Source organism: Oncorhynchus mykiss, chromosome 12, assembly GCF_013265735.2.
Source record: "Oncorhynchus mykiss isolate Arlee chromosome 12, USDA_OmykA_1.1, whole genome shotgun sequence".
Classification (NCBI taxonomy): domain Eukaryota; kingdom Metazoa; phylum Chordata; class Actinopteri; order Salmoniformes; family Salmonidae; genus Oncorhynchus; species Oncorhynchus mykiss.
The window spans coordinates 80,245,699-80,265,758 of record NC_048576.1 but is presented as its reverse complement, the minus strand read 5'-3'; the positions used below and the strand labels follow the sequence as shown (position 1 = coordinate 80,265,758).

At 42.0% G+C, this 20,060-nt stretch overlaps 1 protein-coding gene across 2 annotated transcripts; it reads right to left on the bottom strand.

Moving 5' to 3' along the window:
* Window positions 1-516: 516 nt before the first annotated feature.
* LOC110538565 (monocyte to macrophage differentiation factor) lies at window positions 517-19,727 on the bottom strand. Of its 2 annotated transcripts, none has more exons than XM_021625457.2 (7): window positions 19,598-19,727; window positions 11,200-11,281; window positions 10,807-10,967; window positions 10,149-10,223; window positions 3,769-3,870; window positions 3,438-3,507; window positions 517-2,355 (listed from the first exon to the last, which is right to left on the bottom strand). In XM_021625457.2, the coding sequence occupies exons 1-7, from the start codon at window positions 19,633-19,635 to the stop codon at window positions 2,152-2,154; spliced, it is 732 nt and encodes a 243-aa protein (XP_021481132.1). In that variant the 5' UTR covers window positions 19,636-19,727; the 3' UTR covers window positions 517-2,151. The 2 variants fall into 2 exon arrangements, with proteins under 2 accessions (XP_021481132.1, XP_021481133.1); XM_021625458.2 differs by lacking the exon at window positions 19,598-19,727 and adding an exon at window positions 13,248-13,691.
* Window positions 19,728-20,060: the final 333 nt, after the last annotated feature.

Here is a 20,060-nt window from a genome sequence, read left to right as displayed (position 1 = left end):
GTTTTGTATTTTTCATGCTCAACAGTTTGCTGTGTGTTTCAAGAATGGTCCACCACCCAAAGGACATCCAACCAACTTGACAACTGGGAAGCTTTGGTGTCAACATGGGCCAACATCCCTGTGGAAAGCATTCAACACCTTGTAGAGGCCATGCCCCAGCAAATTGAGGCTATTCTGAGGTCAAAAGGGTGCAACTCAATATTAGGAAGTTGTTCCTAATGTTTAGCATACATTTAGGAAAGTAATGTCACATAACTAGTATTTCTAAGGAGTAAAAAAGATTTACAGGTGGCTGGGTTAAGGTCAGTTGTGGTATGTTCAAGACATGGTACTAAATGAATGAAACCGCTGGTATCAACATTTCAGTGGCTTGTGTGTTTTCCTCATCCACCTGCCAGTCTGATTGATCAAAAAGCTCCCAGGCCCAGCAGCTGTCTCAAGCATCAAGGTCAGTGATTGGAAGGTCTCTTGCTGGGACACTGTCTGGCTAACATTCTGTCCATGGAGGAAATGAGCTAAGGGGAAATGCAACTCCTTTAATGAAGGTTTGGTTTCCTACACAGAACAATGGAGAAATGTGTTTTCTGTCTGTATGAAGCCCCCAGAGGTCACAGTGCTGTGACAAGCCCCCAGAGGTCAGCTATAGTTTCAACCTATAGATCTAGTACACATTTACAAGACATGGACAAACTGAGAAGAAAGGAACAATGTTGAGGGCATTCATTTTTCATCAACACATTAGTAACCTATTTCTTACAGAGTGAACATTGTTTTCTATATGTACAGCACCAATACACCCAATGGATAAAGTAGGGAGTTAACAAGAAGCGGATGTCTTCCCTAAAAAGGCCAGTACAGGATCATGTGCCAAAACAGAATGTACAAATATTACAAAACATTGTGGTAAAGGGAGCAAGACATTTCAGAATGGCTACAATCCATAACAAAAATCATCTGACTTCTCCACTTATCATAGCTAACAACATGTCAGGGAGGGGAAAACAAAAAGGCATGCTCACCAAGGGCTGTACAGTGTTTTACACAAGGAACATTTGTGAGAAACAAAAGAGAAAGCTAAAAATTGATAAATCTACCAACCATTAAAAATCATTATAGGGTTGGTTGTACATGACACGTTTCTCAATCAATTCAACATCATAGTATAATGGTACTGGTCTTCATAGTTTCTCAACTGAAATGGCAAATACTCCTCAAAAGAAAAGGTAGGGAATGGAGTACCATTGAAGATCCAAAAACACATAACAGGTTCAAATGAATACAAAGAACAGAAGGGTAATTTAGGATGTGAAGAGTTTTTAAATCAGGAAGTGTGTGATATAATGGAACTATCTACTATGCCATTAAAGTGGCAGCAGTGATATGTGCAGAAGTACAGGACATCTCAGATGTACTGTAGATATTGTATCTTTCTGGAAGTTCAGTCCAATCACAGAGACCCTTTTAAAAACTATACCAACTCAAATACTCACCTTCTGAAGGCTCCATATTTGTGAGAAAGAATACAATTACACAAATCAGAGTACTTATTAAACATCATATCCAATGGTTCTTTGTGGTTCTTATCATACAAAAGTGCTTCTGAAAAATAAGACTGCACTTAGATACTGATAAATACTGATTCAGACATTTTGTGTCCAATGTGTACCGTGCACATTTACCTCAGAGTGAAAAGCCCAACTCAATTGAATGTCCTTCCCAACTGCTTTCCAATCAATAAGATGACTGACAAAATCACTACAAATGACAGAAGATACTAAGTATGGAATGTGAAGTGATACAAAGCACTGATATCAACTCAGCCCAACGTATCATTATGTGTAGAAGATGAGAACAATTTCCAAATGGAAGTCAAAGGTTGATCATTTTAGTTGTTTGGGGTTCCAAATAAATAATAGTCGTACAAAAACAGAATTACAAATAACCTTTGTTCAACGTTTGTACAGTCAAAGATAAACCGAAAAACTGTTCCCTACCTGGAAACAGTAAACAATGCATGGTCGTTTTCGTAAACTTTCCGGCTGTGGATGCATCCTCGGTGGGCAGTTGTGGGAGTTTTTATTTGCTGGTGCCTATGTCGAGAGGCACTGGAGGGCAATGTGTTTTCAGTTAGCCTACTTGATGCGATGGGGGTCAGGCGTCCCGAATAGTATTAGCAGGGGGACTCCTGTAGAGGTACTTCCAGATAGCGTAGTAGTGCACGGCTGCAGCCAGCGCCACAAACACGTGCCAGATGGCATGGGCAAACGGGATGACCCCGTCCGACTTGAAGAAGATCACACCCAGGCAATAGATGAGTCCCCCACAGGCCAACTCGTACAGTCCATCCGTGTTGTTCTGTGGAAAATTTGGGGGAAAATCTCATGTAAAGGACTAGAATATAGTACAGTAATACAAACCCTAAAAACCTTTGGAGTCTGAGTGAACTACCACAAGAAGTCCACAGGGGGGCATAGGAAGCTGAACAACAGATATTCTGCTGATCATATAGCGCAGGGCTATTCAACTCTTACCCTACGAGGTCCGGAGTCTGCTGGTTTTCTGTCCTACCTAATAATTAATTGCACACAGCTGGTGTCCCAGGTCTAAATCAGACCCTGATTAGAGGGGAATAATAAAAAACGCAGTGGGACTGGCTTCAAGGTCCAGAGTTGAGTTTGAGGGATATAGTGGTACACAAGTGAAGGGTGGTGATGGAGGCTGTGATCACTACGACTTGGCGATGGATGCTACTGATAATGTATAGTAAGTCACTAATACACACATTAACATGATGTTTTTGCAAGAACACCAGATGACGTTAGGCATTACAAAGGTGCAAAGCGATAGAGCACCTTAGAACAACTCCACCACTTTCCAACCTCATTTTCACTATCTCCAGCACAACTCCAGTGTCAACGGCCCATTTCAAAGTTTTATAGAAAAAAAAGGAAGTGAACAGTTCTACCCGATGACATCATCAAAAGTTTAAACATTTTACAAACAGTGATTTTCAAACACTATGAGATTGACGGAGACGTGGGGAGTAAGAAAATACCCTCCCTTGGGCAAGAAACTCATTGCAGGTTTTGAAAATCAGTTTTTCCCTTTTAATCCTACCCTGTGATGTCACAGAGAAGCATTTTTTTTAGGACCTTATTTTTTTAACCACAGATCATAGAAATGCGCTGTTTTCACATATGTAAACGCCGGTTTGGTGGAATTGACAGATTCCAGATTTTATAGGGACATTTTAATTAAGTTATGGAGAACCGGTCATGTTTAATTTGTCTGCCAGAGAGCTCGAAACAGAGTGTCAAAGCAAACAGCAAGCAGCAGATGCAGATGTAAGCAGCACTGCCACTACCGCTGTGAGTGTGGGTGGTGACTGAGTAAGGAGATTACAGCAGAAAGTCAATATGTAAAACTGAGTACGTTACCATTGATGTCACAACCAACGCAGGGAAAAAACCCATAGTCAAATAGAAGGCGAGCTCAACAACTTTATACCTAGAACAAAAAACACACAGAATATTCCATATAAAAAAGACCTACTTTATCACCAGAAAAACTACAAAATTGAGAACAAAAACAAGTGATGATGGTTAGCAGATATAACAATGGCCCTGTTCATCAGCTTCATTGTTATAGGATTCATTGAGACCGTAGTCTGTACATATCCAAGTACTCAACTGAAGATTTAGTTCAAAAAATATACATTTACATTGCAAAAAAGGCATCATTAAAATGCAGAAAGATTATTATACTGACTTTTCGTGGTAGTTGAAGACGTATATCGTTCCTGCCGCAGCCATTAGCCATACAAACCAACGCATGTGAACTGCGAGTGGGCCAAGCTCACGAAGATTCAACCTGGCAAGAGAGAAAGATGATGTTCATTCCACACTTTAGCCTAGGGAAACATACTAAATACAGGATCCTCATCACATACATGAGATCATTTTGAATTACTTGTGTAACCCCGGTTCTATGCGAATACCAGTGACATGTGTCAATTACGGGATATGCCTATGGGTGGGGTCACAGGCTCGAATTATCCAATCACACAGCGTCTGTTGAAGACAGGTTGGTCGATTGGTGAATGAAGTGAGCCCCTCTCCTCCATAAAGAGAGCCACTCACCAGCCAACTGGTCATTTTCAATCATGCCTCTAGTTCTTGCGCTCTTGCGAAAAGAGGTGACATCTCACTCATATTCTCATAGAACCGGGGTTACACAAGTAACCCAAAGTTGTATTTCTTATACTTGTTTCAATGTGTCACTTATGGGATATAGTAAACTCCCATAACACAGACATGCTCCCTGAAGCCAGGGTATCTCCAACAGCATCACCCCTCAGAGGCTACGACACTGAGGGAGTATGCCCCACGAAGGTGCAGTGACATCCAGTCGGTGAAGACCAAAAACATATGAGGGGTGGCCCAACACGCTATAGCGCAAATCTCCCCTAAGGAGATGCCTTAGACCAGTGCCCAAGTGGTAGTCATATCTCTGGTGGAATGAGACCTTCTGGGCTGTAACCTTGCTATTATATTTTCCAATACAATAGCCTACACTATCTCAATATAGCCGTTAACGATGTAGGGGGCCTCCCTCTGCAGGGGTTGGCTGCCAGTGAGTACAGCCCGCGTATTCGTTTTGCAGGCATAGGGCAGACGGTAAAGCGGGTTAGAAAGAGAAGTATAACACCTGTCGAGGCCTGTGTGACAGGCGAGATAGCAGTCAACTGGACGTTTGGAGATCTTCCCTCTGTCCAAAAAAAGTCCTGCAATGAAGCATACGGAGCATTTAAGGAATGATCTGTGTAGGTTACACCACTTCTCCAAAAAAAGGCGTTGTCTGTTTCTCCAAACAATGGGCATGTATGTGGGGCACTGGCACTCTGGATTGTGAAAGATCTTGAGTGGCCGGCTTGTCGCATTCAGATTTATCCTCCCACGGGCTATGCACAGAGGGTAACAGCTACTGGGTGAGGGTACAAATCTCTCCGTATGTTAGTGTCCGTGGATCCCTGCATAACAGTGGCTACCAGGACTGGTTATAGAGCAGGAGAGTGGTCTCCGCTAACCAGGGTGCACCTGGTCATTGCAGGAGTCGAAGATCAGGGATAAGCCTGTTACCTCGCTCTGCTTAGAGTGGGGGTGTCAGGCCTAGGATAGAGAGAAAAAGCATAGGGCATTACCCTTGAGAGGGTGTGCCGTGGCTTCCACCCCTAGTGGTGCTTAATCATAATTTAGGGGCAGGGTCTCCAAAAGACCGTTATAGGGTTGACGCTTCTAACAGTGTCTTCTCGAGTCAGTCTGGATAGATGGGGAGGCCGGGTTCTCAGGGACTGGTTTGAAGTGCCAGCATGTTCACCCCGGGGCGTAATATTTCCACGGGGGGGGGGGGGGGGGCAAAGAGTGTCCCAGTTAACTAGGATACCTTGTAATGGGTCGAAGGCATATGAGCATGAATGTTTCTTGCAAAACATGCTTGATCCTCTTGGACTGCAGGTGGCAATAGGTATGGCTATTTTGTGTTACCGAGTGGGGTTCTTTGCGCGAAAGAGACCGGCCAATGGAATGACTAGCGGGGGCAACCCGTGTAGCCAAAAGAAAGAAGGAAACATGCTGGTTAACCAGATCCTAATCCTAAGCAATAGATCAGCTACAGGTAACTGCCAAAATAAAGGAAACACTTGAGAAAATGAGGGATACAAAGCATATTGAAAGCAGGTGCTTCCTGAGTTAGTTAAGCAATTAACATCCCATCATGCTCATGTATGAAAATGCCCAGTTGCCCATGGGTCTCAAAGAAACATAGGGGGTTTAAAGCGTGTGTGTGAGCGAGTCACCAGATCTCCACCCAATATGGGAGATTCTGGAGTGGTGCCTGAGACAGTGGTTTCCACCACCATCAAAGCCTCTCGTGGAAGAATTGTGTCGTATCCCTTCAATAGAGTTCCAGACACTTGCAGAAACTATGTCAAGGTGCATTGGTGGCTCGTGGTGGCCCAACACCCTATTAAGACACTTTATGTTGGTGCTTCCTTTATTCTGGCAGTTGCCTGTATGTGTCTGGTCTGTTTGGCCCTACCCCGGAAGGGAGGGTTAGAATGAGCGAAGATCTCCTCAGCCGCTCGTTCAGAAAGCAAAGGTGGAGCTGGCCTAATCTTAGACTGTGCAAACCAAGCACAGGTAAGAACGGGACAAGGGAAAAAAAGACTGAGGCAACAATGCCGTAAGGCAAGGAAAAATAAGGAAGCCATGGTATAATAGCAAAAGGCAATCTGTCATCCTGCTCCGTATGTCAGAAGAGACCAGAGGGAGAACGGACATGTTCACTTTTTCATCCCTGGCTAAAACCTGATAAGGTGCCAAGCAGAGAGTCCAAGGGGGATGGCACTCATGGTAAGAGTGCACATCCTCCATCTTCCCATGTGAGCAATGTCACAAAAGTGTGCTTTTGCAAAAGGGAATAGTGTATACATATTATTCTTTTTACAGATGTGCCTCACCACTGTCACGCGAGGGGGAGGGACAGCTTACGTTAAACCCAAGAGAGGCTTTGCACACTATCCTCCTCTGCCACTTAGGGCTGTGACCTAGTTTAACTGGCACTTCTTGCCCCCCTTAGGGGGGTTAGGAGGGCGGAACCTTGCTGAGGCCGCCGAAAAGGATTGTTTGGCTTCAGGTTTGCCTTGATTCAAGAGCTTAGCCTGGGTATTGGCAGTCTGCTGTGTCACTGGGGTTCAGGGCCCCTAAGGCCAGCTTGCTGCCCTGTCCCTGGTTTGCGGGGTAGGCAGAATTTGAAGGTTTCACCTTCTTCCATACACATGTTGCACTTCTGCTGCATGGCGGCGACAGCGGGCCGAACAACTCCTTGGGTATCACAGGGGCATCCAGGAAGTCCACTTTTTCTTTATCTGTCAAGCTGGACAAGCTTAGCCAAAGAGCCCATTCTCCCACCACCGCCAGACTCATAGTATGACCACAGCCTTGGATGGCATTATGGGAGGCACAGAGGTTTAGATCTGTAGCCATACAGATCTCATCCCAAGAAACCAGATTCAGAGTACCTGAATCCAGTTGTTTCCCCCACATCCTCCTGTAACTCTGCCTGGTAGGCCAACAATAAAGAGGTCACATTCAGTTTTCAGATGTAAAGGTACAAAGCTCTGTATGTCTTATGGAAAATTGAGGCAATAATAGACGAGAGAATCTTGTTTCTCATGGTCTGAGTACTTTACGGGCGTTTTGGCAAACTCCAAGCGAGCTGTCATGTGCCTTTTACTGAGGAGTTGCTTCCATCTGGCCACTCTACCATAAAGGTATGATTGGTGGTGCTGCAGAGATGGTTATCCTTTTGGAAGGTTGTCACATCCCCACATAGGAACTCTGGAGCTGACCATTGGGTTCTTGGTCACCTCCCTGACCAAGGCCCTTCTCCCCCAATTGCTCAGTTAAGCTGGGAGGCCAGCTCTAGGTAGAGTCTCAGTGGACTCCAATCAAGTTGTAGAAACATCAAGGATGATCAATGGAAACAGGATGCACCGGAGCTCAATTTCGAGTCTCATTGCAAAGGGTCTAAATACTTATGTAAATAAGGTATAGGTTTTTTATTTTTAATACATTTGCAAGCATTTCGAAAAAACTGTTTTTGCTTTGTCATTATTTTTATTTAACTAGGCAAGTCAGTTAAGAACCCGGACAACGCTGGGCCAATTGTGTGCCGCCTTATGGGACACCCAATCACGGCCGGTTGTGATACCCTGATTCAAATACAGGCTGTATCTGTAGTGACGCCTCTAGCACTGAGATGCAGTGTCTTAGACTGCTGCGCCACTCGGGAGCCCATTATGGGGTATTGTGTGTAGCTTGATGAGGATTTTTATTTATTTAATCCATTTTAGAATAAGGCTGTAACGTAACAAAATGTGGAAAAAGAGTCTGAATACTTTCCAAATGCACTGTATATACACTACATGTCCACATACTTTTGGTCATCTGCTTGTAAAACATCACATTCCAAAATCATGGGCAGTAATATGGAGTTTGTCCACCTTTTATTGCTATAACAGCCTCCACTCTTCTGGGAATGATTTCCACTAGATGTTGGAACATTGCAGCGAGGACTTGCTTCCATTCAGCCACAAGAGCATTAGTGAGGTCGGGCACTGATGTTGGGCGATTAGGCCTGGCTCTCTCTGCCGACGTTCCAATTCATCCCAAAGATGTTCAATGGGGCTGAGGTCAGGGCTCAAGTTCTTCCACACCGATCTCGACAAACCATTTCTGTATGGAAGTCGCTTTGTGCACAGGGGTATTGTCATGCTGAAACAGGAAAGGGCCCAAACTGTTGCCACAAAGTTGGGAGCACAGAATCTTCTAGAATGGCATTGTACAGTATGCTGTAGCGTTAATATTTCCCTTCACTGGAACTAAGGGGCCTAGCCCGAACCATGAAAAACAGCCCCAGACCATTATTCTTCCTCCACCAAACTTTAAAGTTGTTACTATGCTTTCGGGCAGGTAGCGTTCTCCTGGCATCCGCCAAACCCAGATTATTTCATCGTACTACCAGATGGTGAAGCGTGATTCATTACTCCAAAGAACGTGTTTCCACTGCTCCAGAGTCCAATGGCAGCAAGCCTTCCACCATTCCAGCTGATGCTTGGCATTGAGCATTGTGATCTTAGGCTTGTATGCAGCTGCTCGGCCATGGAAACCCATTTCATGAAGCTCCCGACGAACAGTTATTGTGCTGACATTGCTTCCAGTAGCAGTTTGGACTTCGGTAGTGAGTGTTGCAACAGAGGACAGACGATTTTTACGCACTACGCCTGCCACTTTACGATTGAGCAGTTGTTTTTCCTAGACGTTTCAACTTCACAATAACAGCACTTACAGTTGCTATTCAGTAAGGCCATTCTATTGCCGATATATGTCTATGGAGAATGCATGGCTGTGTAGTCGATTTTATACACCTGTCAGCAACGGGTGTGGCTGAAATGGCCGAATCCACTAATTTAAATTATATATACTTTTGTATATATAATTTACTTCCATACATTTTTTCGACTGCAACCGGGGACCTTCAGACGATTCTTGTGTGGCCTGTGGGCATCCTAGACCAAAACAACCAACATGTACGTTAGATTAGTGTGTAGCCCAAACTGTACGGACGCTACAGACAGAAGTTGGCAGATTGGCTATACAGACTTCAGACGAGTCTCAAGATGCTTGTGTAGGTCGTAGCCAACAGTCAATAATAGTTTGTAACCCAAACCGTTCGGACACTACAGACGATTTTGTGAGAAGACCGATGTTCGGGATGTGTCATGGTCTGACAAACACTGCTCTAGCTCTGTCACCTTTCAACGCTGATGCGGAAGTGTTACATAGGTGGATACGGTGGATTGAGATGCATCCAATGCAACAAAAAAACATATCTCTAGCTTAAACTGACAGATTTTTACGGGGATTTTTTTATTATGCTAATTCGATATCCGCGGGGGTGCAGACATCAACCTTAGGAAGTTAATACAAACATGTAAAAGTAGATTTGAACCAGACAAGAGAAGAGAGCTAACAATAGTACAGTGTTGCTGGTAGTAAGGCTGGTGCGGTTAGCTTGCTTTGTAGCTAGCTAGCCAGGTTAGCTTAAGCATTGCGGCAGGAGCTAGACATTTGTTAGTGGTTAGTTAAAGCCTTACGGTGTGTGCTAGCCTAGTTAGCCGAAGCGAGGGCTAACCGAGTCTCGGTAGCTTGCCATGTGGCACTACCTGAAAACAAAAAAAAAAGCAAAAATGTTCCTTTCGGTCAGTACTCAACACTAATCGACAAGAGCTGAGGTTCTAAGTTCGTCAGCGTTAACCTCTTGGTTCGCCTGAGAACAGTTCACTAGAAAGACAGGAATCTAGTTGTGCTGAGGAGAGCTTTTAGTGAACGCGGTCACTTCCGCAAGGTAAAGGCGAGAATGACCAGTTGGCGGGTGAGTGGCTACTTTAATGAAGGAGAGGGGCTCACCTCATTCGTCACGCTGTCTCCAACAGATGCTGTGTGATTGGATCCTTCGAGTTTGCGATCCGCCCCTTAGGTGCATCCCATAAGTGACATATCAAAATTGGTATTAGAAATAGAACTTACCATGGTGTGTAGGAGGCAGCGATGAAGAAATAGATGACCACTCTATCACACATATGAAAGCAGTGCTCCACAGACCTAGAATCAAGACCAAGCATTCAGTTTTTCTCTCATTGGCCTTTGATTGCGTCTGCCCACTCATACCTAGTATGCAATTAAAATTATTATCTGCTGGGTGCTGTATAATATAACTCAGGTAGTCAGACCTGTTACTGCAAATTAAACTCACTGAAGTATCTGACATAGGCTTTGAATAAGCACCCGTGAATAGGCTACCACTGCAACAAGTGCTGCTGGTAAGCTCTTGGCTTGGACTTTCATTTTTACCAACACATGGCTAACCTTTGTTTAACCAGCGCTAAGCAACTGCTCTTAGCGAAAATGAGTTTGGAGTTACCTTTCTAACTAATAGGCTATGAGTTTACACTTCCTCTTTCAATTATAATGTGGGGAGGTCAAAATAATCAAACAAATCTATTCCCTTTAAAATGTTGATTACTTCTCCTTTCCATTCACCTGATGATAAGACATGTAAAACATAATATTTGCTTAAGTATGGTGGGGTCCCTGGGTCGGCATTTTGCCTGGGAGGGGGTCCCTTGGCAAGAAAAGGTTGAAGACCCCTGGTCTAGTGTGATCGAACATTACTCTGTCTCCTCACCTCATGTGGCTCTTCTTCCAGGTGATGATGTGGAACACAGTGGAGACCAGGAAGAGGGCACACAGGCCCATGCCGTACACCCAGGCTGTGATCTTCTCCCATCGGTCGTCTGAGAGCCGGTGCAGCAGGGCCATGCCCACAACAGCTGGTACAATGAGTAGCTGCAGGGTACAGACAAAGGGAGACAGATTAACATTACCAACTGTTGTAACATACACTCAGTCTAGTTTATAATGATAGTGTTTTTCATCAAATGTGTTTTCTCCATAACCCTATCAACACCAGGTAGAATTCCGTCAATAGAATTAAGCATGGGAAAAAGAGCAATTGAGGTCTGACATTTGAAAACCCGTCTTTGTACAGTAGGCCTACACTTAGGGAAGGTGAACTCACCGCGTGAGTATAGCAGTTTGCAGCATGCTCATAGCAGGTGGGCTGGTAGCGGCAGTTAGCACTGGCCCGCCTGTTCATGAACCTGAAACATACAGCAACATGCAGCAAGTGTTAGTGGGGCAGGTAGCAGGGAGGACTAGGGGCTGGTACAATACCGGTGTTAGAGGTTATCCTGATTCAGGGCTGTTTCCACACTGTTCTGGGTTGTTCATGCAACAGTATGCCATGCCAATTGAAGGAAGCAGGAAAATAACACGAGAAGACAAGAACCTGACATACAGTACATCTCAAAGAAAAATCGCATATAACTAACAAATGAAGGCCTACTGGTACATTCACAGTTTAGTGATTGACCAAAGAAAAATAGCATATAACTAACACATGAAGGCCTACTGATACATTCACAGTTTAGTGATTGACCAAAGAAAAATAGCATATAACTAACAAATGAAGGCCTACTGGTACATTCACATTTTAGTGATTGACCAAAGAAAAATAGCATATAACTAACAAATGAAGGCCTACTGGTACATTCACATTTTAGTGATTGACCAAAGAAAAATAGCATATAACTAACAAATGAAGGCCTACTGGTACATTCACATTTTAGTGATTGACCAAAGAAAAATAGCATATAACTAACACATGAAGGCCTACTGGTACATTCACATTTTAGTGATTGACCAAAGAAAAATAGCATATAACTAACACATGAAGGCCTACTGGTACATTCACATTTTAGTGATTGACCAAAGAAAAATAGCATATAACTAACACATGAAGGCCTACTGGTACATTCACAGTTTAGTGATTGACCAAAGAAAAATAGCATATAACTAACACATGAAGGCCTACTGGTACATTCACATTTTAGTGATTGGCAAAAAAAAAAAAAAGGAAAAGTAGTTTAGTTTCAGGTCATTTCCATGTAAAAAAGGACCAATCAGCAATAACCTGAAGTTTATAGGAGCATTTAACATTTTGTTCCAAATGAAAGCTAAGAGTCTGTATTTAAAAAAAAAATTAAGGCATAGATACATGTTTCAACCATTTTAAATCCTAAAAATGTGGAATATGCAAAAGCTTTGATTTCTGCTCACGGAGATGGAAGTAGAGTTCAGTACAGTAGAGCACATGAGTAGATTACCATATAATGTAATATACTCTGCTGGACTATACTGTGCTGTATTGAACTATATACTCTACTCTGCAGCACTATACTGTACTATACCTTTAATTTACTGTAATGTCCAAACTTGTGAAACATAGACATCTATGATTGGTAGAGATTTGGTCCAGACCGACCACATTTGGTCATGTATAGAGGCAGAGCTCATTAGGGTTAAATAAATAAAAAGATTAACATTTTGAATATTATCTTGTGTGTAGAATAAACATGCAAAGGAGGATATTACATTTTTCTACCTTTGTATAGGACACTTCACCATGAAGAGAATGATATTCATAATTATACATTTCTGTCTAGTACAGACCCATGATGTCAATCTGTTACAGTCATTCTATTACCGGGTATTGATCCACTTCACTTAGTGTAGTTCAATAACCAAAACAGATTTGTTCATACTCAAGGTGTCATATCATAGCTGACACCTAATTCTTAATGCAATCATCTTTGAATCTTGCCACACATTTTAAAGTGAGTCTCAGCGTCACTCTGATAACATGTAATTACCCTTCATCAAGGACATATAACCATTATTTACAAAGCAATGATTGGACAATTATGGCGACTTTTAAAAAAAATTTTTTACCGGATTCCATTTCCCTGTGCTATATCGTATTTCCTGGTGGGACACATTGTAGCTAGTAGGCTATAGTACTGCATGCTACAATTACCATGTTTCTGCTCAATTCATGGCTACAAACAAACAATCCATCTAAGAATAAGGCTCAGTAAATGCCAATAGCTAGGTTCACTTACGTTAACAAGACCACTTGCCTGAACAAATGAATGCCAGCTATCTATCTATAGCTAAATTCATCATAATGCAAACATTGGTTGACTGCCACATTTTTAGCTAACCCACCTTTGAAGGCTGTTCACTCTCTTCATTTCAATGCCTTCACGCAAAACGAAGGGAGGAAATCACGAAGCAAGATTTAGCTTGCGAGCTACAGTCAAAAATAGGAAATCAGCAAGCTAGCCAAATGGGAAATTAGAAAGCTAGCCAAAACAAGAGAAAGTGAAGGCCCAGCTATCGTCATCAACTAATCAGTCATCTGTACACATAATGAGATACCCCCAGTCCAAATCAATACATCAAGACACTATTTTAGTATTTTCCTTAATACCATTGTGCTGCAAATATAAACTAGCTTCAATCGATTACATTAATAGTATAATTTAGCAAAGACATATCCTCCTGACACTTGTGCCCCCTTGTAGACACCGGCGTTGTTCCCTTTTTCACGCTTGAAATGTGTTTAGTTCAAGCAAAGAGATTTTGAATGACGGATGCTTGAACCAGTAATAGCACTAAAAGTGCGGGGCATCGTCCTATCAGACCAATCAATCATCTTATGACAGTGTGGGTGGCTGGAGGAGGTCTCAAAATCTGTCACACCATGATAGACAGATGTAACAGTAGTAGTTATTTTGTTTTTCAACCAGCAACCCTGAATATGGGTTTCTACTAGTTACTACAACCCTAAAGTTAAAAACGCTTTATCGAAAAAAATTCATGAGAACCAGAAGTAGCTTTTTGGTCTTAAATTAAGGTTCGGTTTAGGCATAAGGTTAGCAGTGTGGTTAATGTTAATGTTAGCGTTAGTTTTGAAATCAGATTTTAATTTCAAGAAGAGAAGTTGTATAAATTGCCGGGGTTTATGACCTTGTGGGTGTGGCAACTAGTGACGAAACCTGAATATGCATCAACATTATTTTTGTATTCTGTTCAGAGTCCAATATCATGTCCTGTGTCATGAGTGAATCATTTATTTTTCTGAATTCAGCCTTTTAGTATTGACTTTTTATCTCAGTGTCAATAAACCTGAGCAAATAAACTGATATTACATCATAGGCCTGTTTCAACAGATGCGAAGAGATTAGTTCACAATGTTATCAGATGCAAATATGTCCCTATGGGTAATTGTGTTGTGCTGTATGTGGACAGGACACAAAACAATGTGCTGCTAGCCTATGTTGAATTTCACATCAGCAAGGTATCTGATGAGCACTCTAACCATAAAGTTGCATAACAGTGATGGCATTGTAACTCAGCAATGTATCTGATGAGCACTCTCTAACCCATAGAGTTACATAACAGTGACAGTAATGTAACTGGATCATTCAGGAACAGCATTAGATAACACAACACATAGCTGTTTACATAAGACTTTAAGTGCAATATGCAAGCTTAATGAGTTTCAAACTGACAAATGCCTGTAGTTTTTTTCCTCTTTGGGCTATTACAACCAGAGTGAAACATAAGCCCATACTGACTCAACTTCAACGCGGTGGCATTGCACAATACCGTTCAGAACCATTAATAACCAGCACATTTATGCATGAGAAGATAACATTCCCAAATGTATCCATTTTAAATGTTTGCGTTGGTAAATTCAGAATAAGATGTATAATCAACCCCGTAGAGAAATATTTCACATGTTATCTTTGGACAGACAGGTAAGCCTCTAAGTAGGAATTCATCTCTCTGGTTTTATATGTTGTGATGCCAAAGGATTACAAAAGTAGCCCTAGCCTAATGTGTATTGTAGTTCATGAAAGTAAAATCCACTTTTTGCACAAGATCCTATCCCTAGGGTACACCATGCATTGGACAGTTCAAATGTGGTTTATCCAGCCCAGGAGGAGCTCATTGTTCACCAGCTGTGGAAGTACAGCTGAGATGGTGGGTGGCAGGCAGGCAGGGTTTTTAAGAATGACATTAGCAGAGACAACGGGAGGATGCGAGCAGCCATATGTTAGGGTTTAGCATTTCCTTGTTCTTGCTGCAAGGCTGCAGTTCCCCCATGGTGCCATGCTAACACCCCTAATGCGATACAGGACTGAGACATGGAGGTTGGCATTCTGTCATGCAAACACAGGGTTTAGCAGCTCAGCAGAGTGTCCCTGTGTTTCTAAATATGCTATAAAACAGTGTTTAGCTCATTCTATTTCTGACACTGTTACATGTTGGAGGCACATGCAGAGTTCATCCGTTACCCCACTCTGCTCACAGTCAACAACCTGAAGACCCATTTCACTTCCTCCACGAGCCACAACGGCAGTGCAAGTGGAAGAGCTCATGTTACAGAGGAAGTGTGGTTAAAGGTCCCTCAGGTCAGGTATTATGTTAAGCATCTCACAAGAATCACCCTCTGTGTCACAACTATGGCAACACATACTGTAAAGGCTGTGTGTGATTTATTTTCATTGATTGCTTTTAAACACCCAAAGCTTGCCCAACAAAGCCCTCTGCCAGGATGTAAAAGCTCTCTACACCATGTAGATCAACAGTATTAAACAATGCTCCATACTGCCCAACAGCAATGTACTGTACTGTACATGCACACAGCAGGCCATGCTGTTGATATGACATCTTTAGTGGCTACTGTAAGACAGAAACTGGCGGGACTACGCACAGGATAACAGAGGCTTTGTGAAGACACGTGATGCCAGGGTTAAACAGCTCTGTAATTGGTTTACTGTTTCATGCTGGAATGCAGTACCTCTAAAAAGGGAAGACATGGGAATCCCAATACTGTGGATTACAATAGGCTGGAAACACCTCTAGGAAAAGCCACAGAATATTTCCATCCTCACACTTAGGATAACAACAACGCTAATTCTGTCTGACAAAGACGACAAGAAATGTAAAGGTGTGATATTCAGATGCTTGATGAATCAATGTTGTCAATGTGAAAAGGCTAAACATCTAAATACATAGCTATGCCCTTCGAGGTTTCAGTAAAGAAATGGAAATAAAATGGCTGCATTTTGCAATTCATGGCATGGTGGATATATTAGTGTATGTTATAGCCATGCTGTCAATGCCCATTTTAATCAATAAATCAAACTGCTGTAAAGTAAGATAGAGCCTGTGTTGTGTCCCAGCCTCAACAGAGATCAGAATTGATCTAGTAGCTAACAAGCTGAGTATGGCATGTTCTTAGACTGTAAAGCACATTTCCCCCTATAGCAAAGGATTACTGGTGTAGTGTCTGCATAGAGGCATGACAGTCGACCTGCACCCAGCTAATACATTGGTGTAACATTGCTCTTCACTGTTGACAAAAATACTGCAAGCATTTTCAGATATTTGGAACATTCGGATTTATGTACACATTAGACCTTAGGAGCCCCATTGTCCTGCAACATGTCGCCTTTTCTAAATGGTACAATTATTCACATACAGTATATACTTAGATGGGAATCTGTGGTATTCTATCTTAGTGGTAATTATTTTTTACATCTTAATACTCAGCAGAACATGATCCTTTCAGATGGCTAGTTTCTCATCAGTTGGAATCTCTTGATTCCAGATTTTGAGAAATACATTTTCCCAAGTAAATTACTTCAAGAATATAAGTGTCTCTCTCTGTCAATAACTGATAAAGAGATGGTGAGATTCCCTAGGTGTTGATGTTGTTATACTGTAATATTCTATTGGTAGTGTAGGTGTTGATGTTGCTGTACTGTAATATTCTATTGGTAGTGTAGGTGTTGATGTTGCTGTACTGTAATATTCTATTGGTAGTGTAGGTGTTGATGTTGCTGTACTGTAATATTCTATTGGTACTGTAGGTGTTGATGTTGCTGTACTGTAATATTCTATTGGTAGTGTAGGTGTTGATGTTGCTGTACTGTAATATTCTATTGGTACTGTAGGTGTTGATGTTGCTGTACTGTAATATTCTATTGGTACTGTAGGTGTTGATGTTGTTGTACTGTAATATTCTATTGGTACTGTAGGTGTTGATGTTGTTGTACTGTAATATTCTATTGGTACTGTAGGTGTTGATGTTGTTGTACTGTAATATTCTATTGGTACTCTAGGTGTTGATGTTGTTATACTGTAATATTCTATTGGTAGTGTAGGTGTTGATGTTGCTGTACTGTAATATTCTATTGGTACTGTAGGTGTTGATGTTGCTGTACTGTAATATTCTATTGGTACTGTAGGTGTTGATGCTGTTGTACTGTAATATTCTATTGGTAGTGTAGGTGTTGATGTTGCTGTACTGTAATATTCTATTGGTAGTGTAGGTGTTGATGTTGTTGTACTGTAATCTTCTGTTGGTACTGTAGGTGTTGATGTTGTTGTACTGTAATCAAGCTATTGGAGCTGCTTTGCCAGGTGTGTCAGCTCAGGGCAAGGTGCATACATGTAGCATTTCTAAGTATAAGGACTAAAACAGCTTAATTTGTTTATACTCCAGATAAGACGGCATGGGCAAAGCTATTTCGGTGTGTACAGGTGCTAGTTTTGGCAGTGAGTACTCCGTCACACTTTCGAGTGAATGTATGATTACTGGCGTTTAATTATATTACATGCAAGGACTTAATTCAGTTTATAGCCTCAGCTTGCACTCTCTTTTAGAGATCCTAATTCAAGCAGATTGACTGAATAATTGGATAAGTGTTAGCCACAACCTCTTTCTCTCAATATACTGTAGTTGTTCAATGGAGTCTGTGATGGCCTAGTGAATTTCAGGAGGGGAATGTATGGCCACGACAATCCATACCTGCGAGTCCTCATGAGGCCTGCATTGTGGATGCATTCTACCATTTCAGCAATAGGACAACAGAACAAAAGACAGACCCTCTCTAAGCGTCTCATATTCCTATAACACAGATGCCAAATGGAAACACTGCCTGTCAGAATAAAAGAGGAAACACATTGGAATCAGACAACATCAAGTCAAGGAATGTGTGCATAGATTTGGCTATTTAGTGAGTCATATACTGTACATTAGGCAAAGTCAGGACTCAGGACCTACAGTAACAGCACTGCGTCACATCAATAAATATCTATGGGACTTTGCTCGTTTCACGTGTATACTGCAGAGCTGCACTACATTATGACTGGTGTGGGGCTTGGGAATACAATGTTCCCATCGTACCTGTGTCACGAGAGATACAGGTTTTTCCGGGCACAGCATGGCGTGCTCTCTGTATCACCAACAAGTGAAGTGCCCTGGGCAGTCTGGACCCTACAGTCAGGAAATAGCCATGCGTGTGCTGCGGACACCTTTATCAGTATTAGATACAGCAGCTCTTTATTGGAACAGTCCATGTAATATTTACATGCACTGATAGGATTCAGCAATTATCAAAGTAAAACACTATTTAGAAAGTATGTTTATTTTTGCTTGATGATAGGAGTAGTCTGTATCAAGCGTCTGTAGTTTCACTATTCATAAGGGAACATTCGTACAGGAAGCTACTACTCATACAGGGAAATTATACAAAACAATAAGCACTTCAGAAAAAGTACACAGTATGCCATATTGATTGATTGATGTGTTACTCTGACCATTTGTATCTACAATACAGCTTGTAATTATTGAGTTAACTGTATATAAACCGTTACATAGCATTTGTTAATGTATTTATTTACATGTATCAACTTGTGTTGGCTGAATCATGTCACATGTCTTGACATCAAAGGGTTAGCAGGTACATATCTGAAATGGGCTCCATAAATAACCTGTTTCTCATGGCGGGTGGGAGAGAGATTAAAGAAGCAAGTCTCAAAATAGCAGAATAATCTGGGCCTCACAGGTCAGGACCATGGTTGGACAGCACTTGGCTGAACTGTGGTCGGTTACTTCATAGAGACTCAACACTGTCAAGTTATGTAATTGGCTAATGGCTACCTTAGTTTGCCTATAAACAATACGAGGAAATGTTGGGCAGTCTCCTAATCTGAAAATGCCAGGGGACACTTTGTAATACACTCCTCCTGAGTCCTGGTTGAGATAGGACAACAAGTCTGTCATCGATGAAAACATTACACTAGCAGAGCATCATACAAATGTCTATCAAGTAACATTTGACAAAGTAGTGAAGCAAGATGACAATGAACGTTCACTGAGAGGGGACAGACCTGTCTCTCTTTAAAAATGAACAATTATAACTGGTAATACTTTGTATCACATTTAAACACTGAGGCATTTTGTGATGTAATAAATAGTTGGGCTATGTGCAAAGATAAGGTTTGAAAACTGCAATCATTTTTCAGTCAATTGCATTTCCCTCTCATGTCGTGTAACACAAACCACTGTTAATAGTACAGCTCCTGAATTCCATGTTGATTATCAGTTGTGACATTTCTTCTTTTAGAACAGGCTGTAGGCTTCTGTGATCCACCAGAGCTTTCTAAAAGACGGATTTCATGTGCATCAACACTGCACACACATGCTTCTCTCTTACCGTCTCAGACTGGTCTTCTGCAGGTCCAATCCTAGCATTGTCCTGGCCACCAGGGAAAAATACAATCTAAAAAATAAATGTAGAAACAGATTTTAAAAAACATATATGTACAAAAGTTTATCCCGCTGCGATAATTCCAACGGGTGGTGGACTGAGTTATTCAGCACCACAGTAGCCCTTCTAGAATCTAGACCATGGTGCTCTTCTTCTCCCTGAAGTCTGGACTGGGCTGAGGCTCATATGAGGTGACCATATTGGTCTGGTCCCAGCGTTGATGTTGCGGAGAAGGGGTGGTCTGCTGCATCACCACCAGTCTGATGGGGGATTGGGTCGGCACAGGGTCCGGCGCGTACTCCTTGGTTGGATCCTTGCCCCGGCAGTCATACATTATACAAGATATCAGGAACACCAGAAGCAAGATAACATAGCTGGCGATAAGGATGCAGAGGTTCAAAGTGACAGG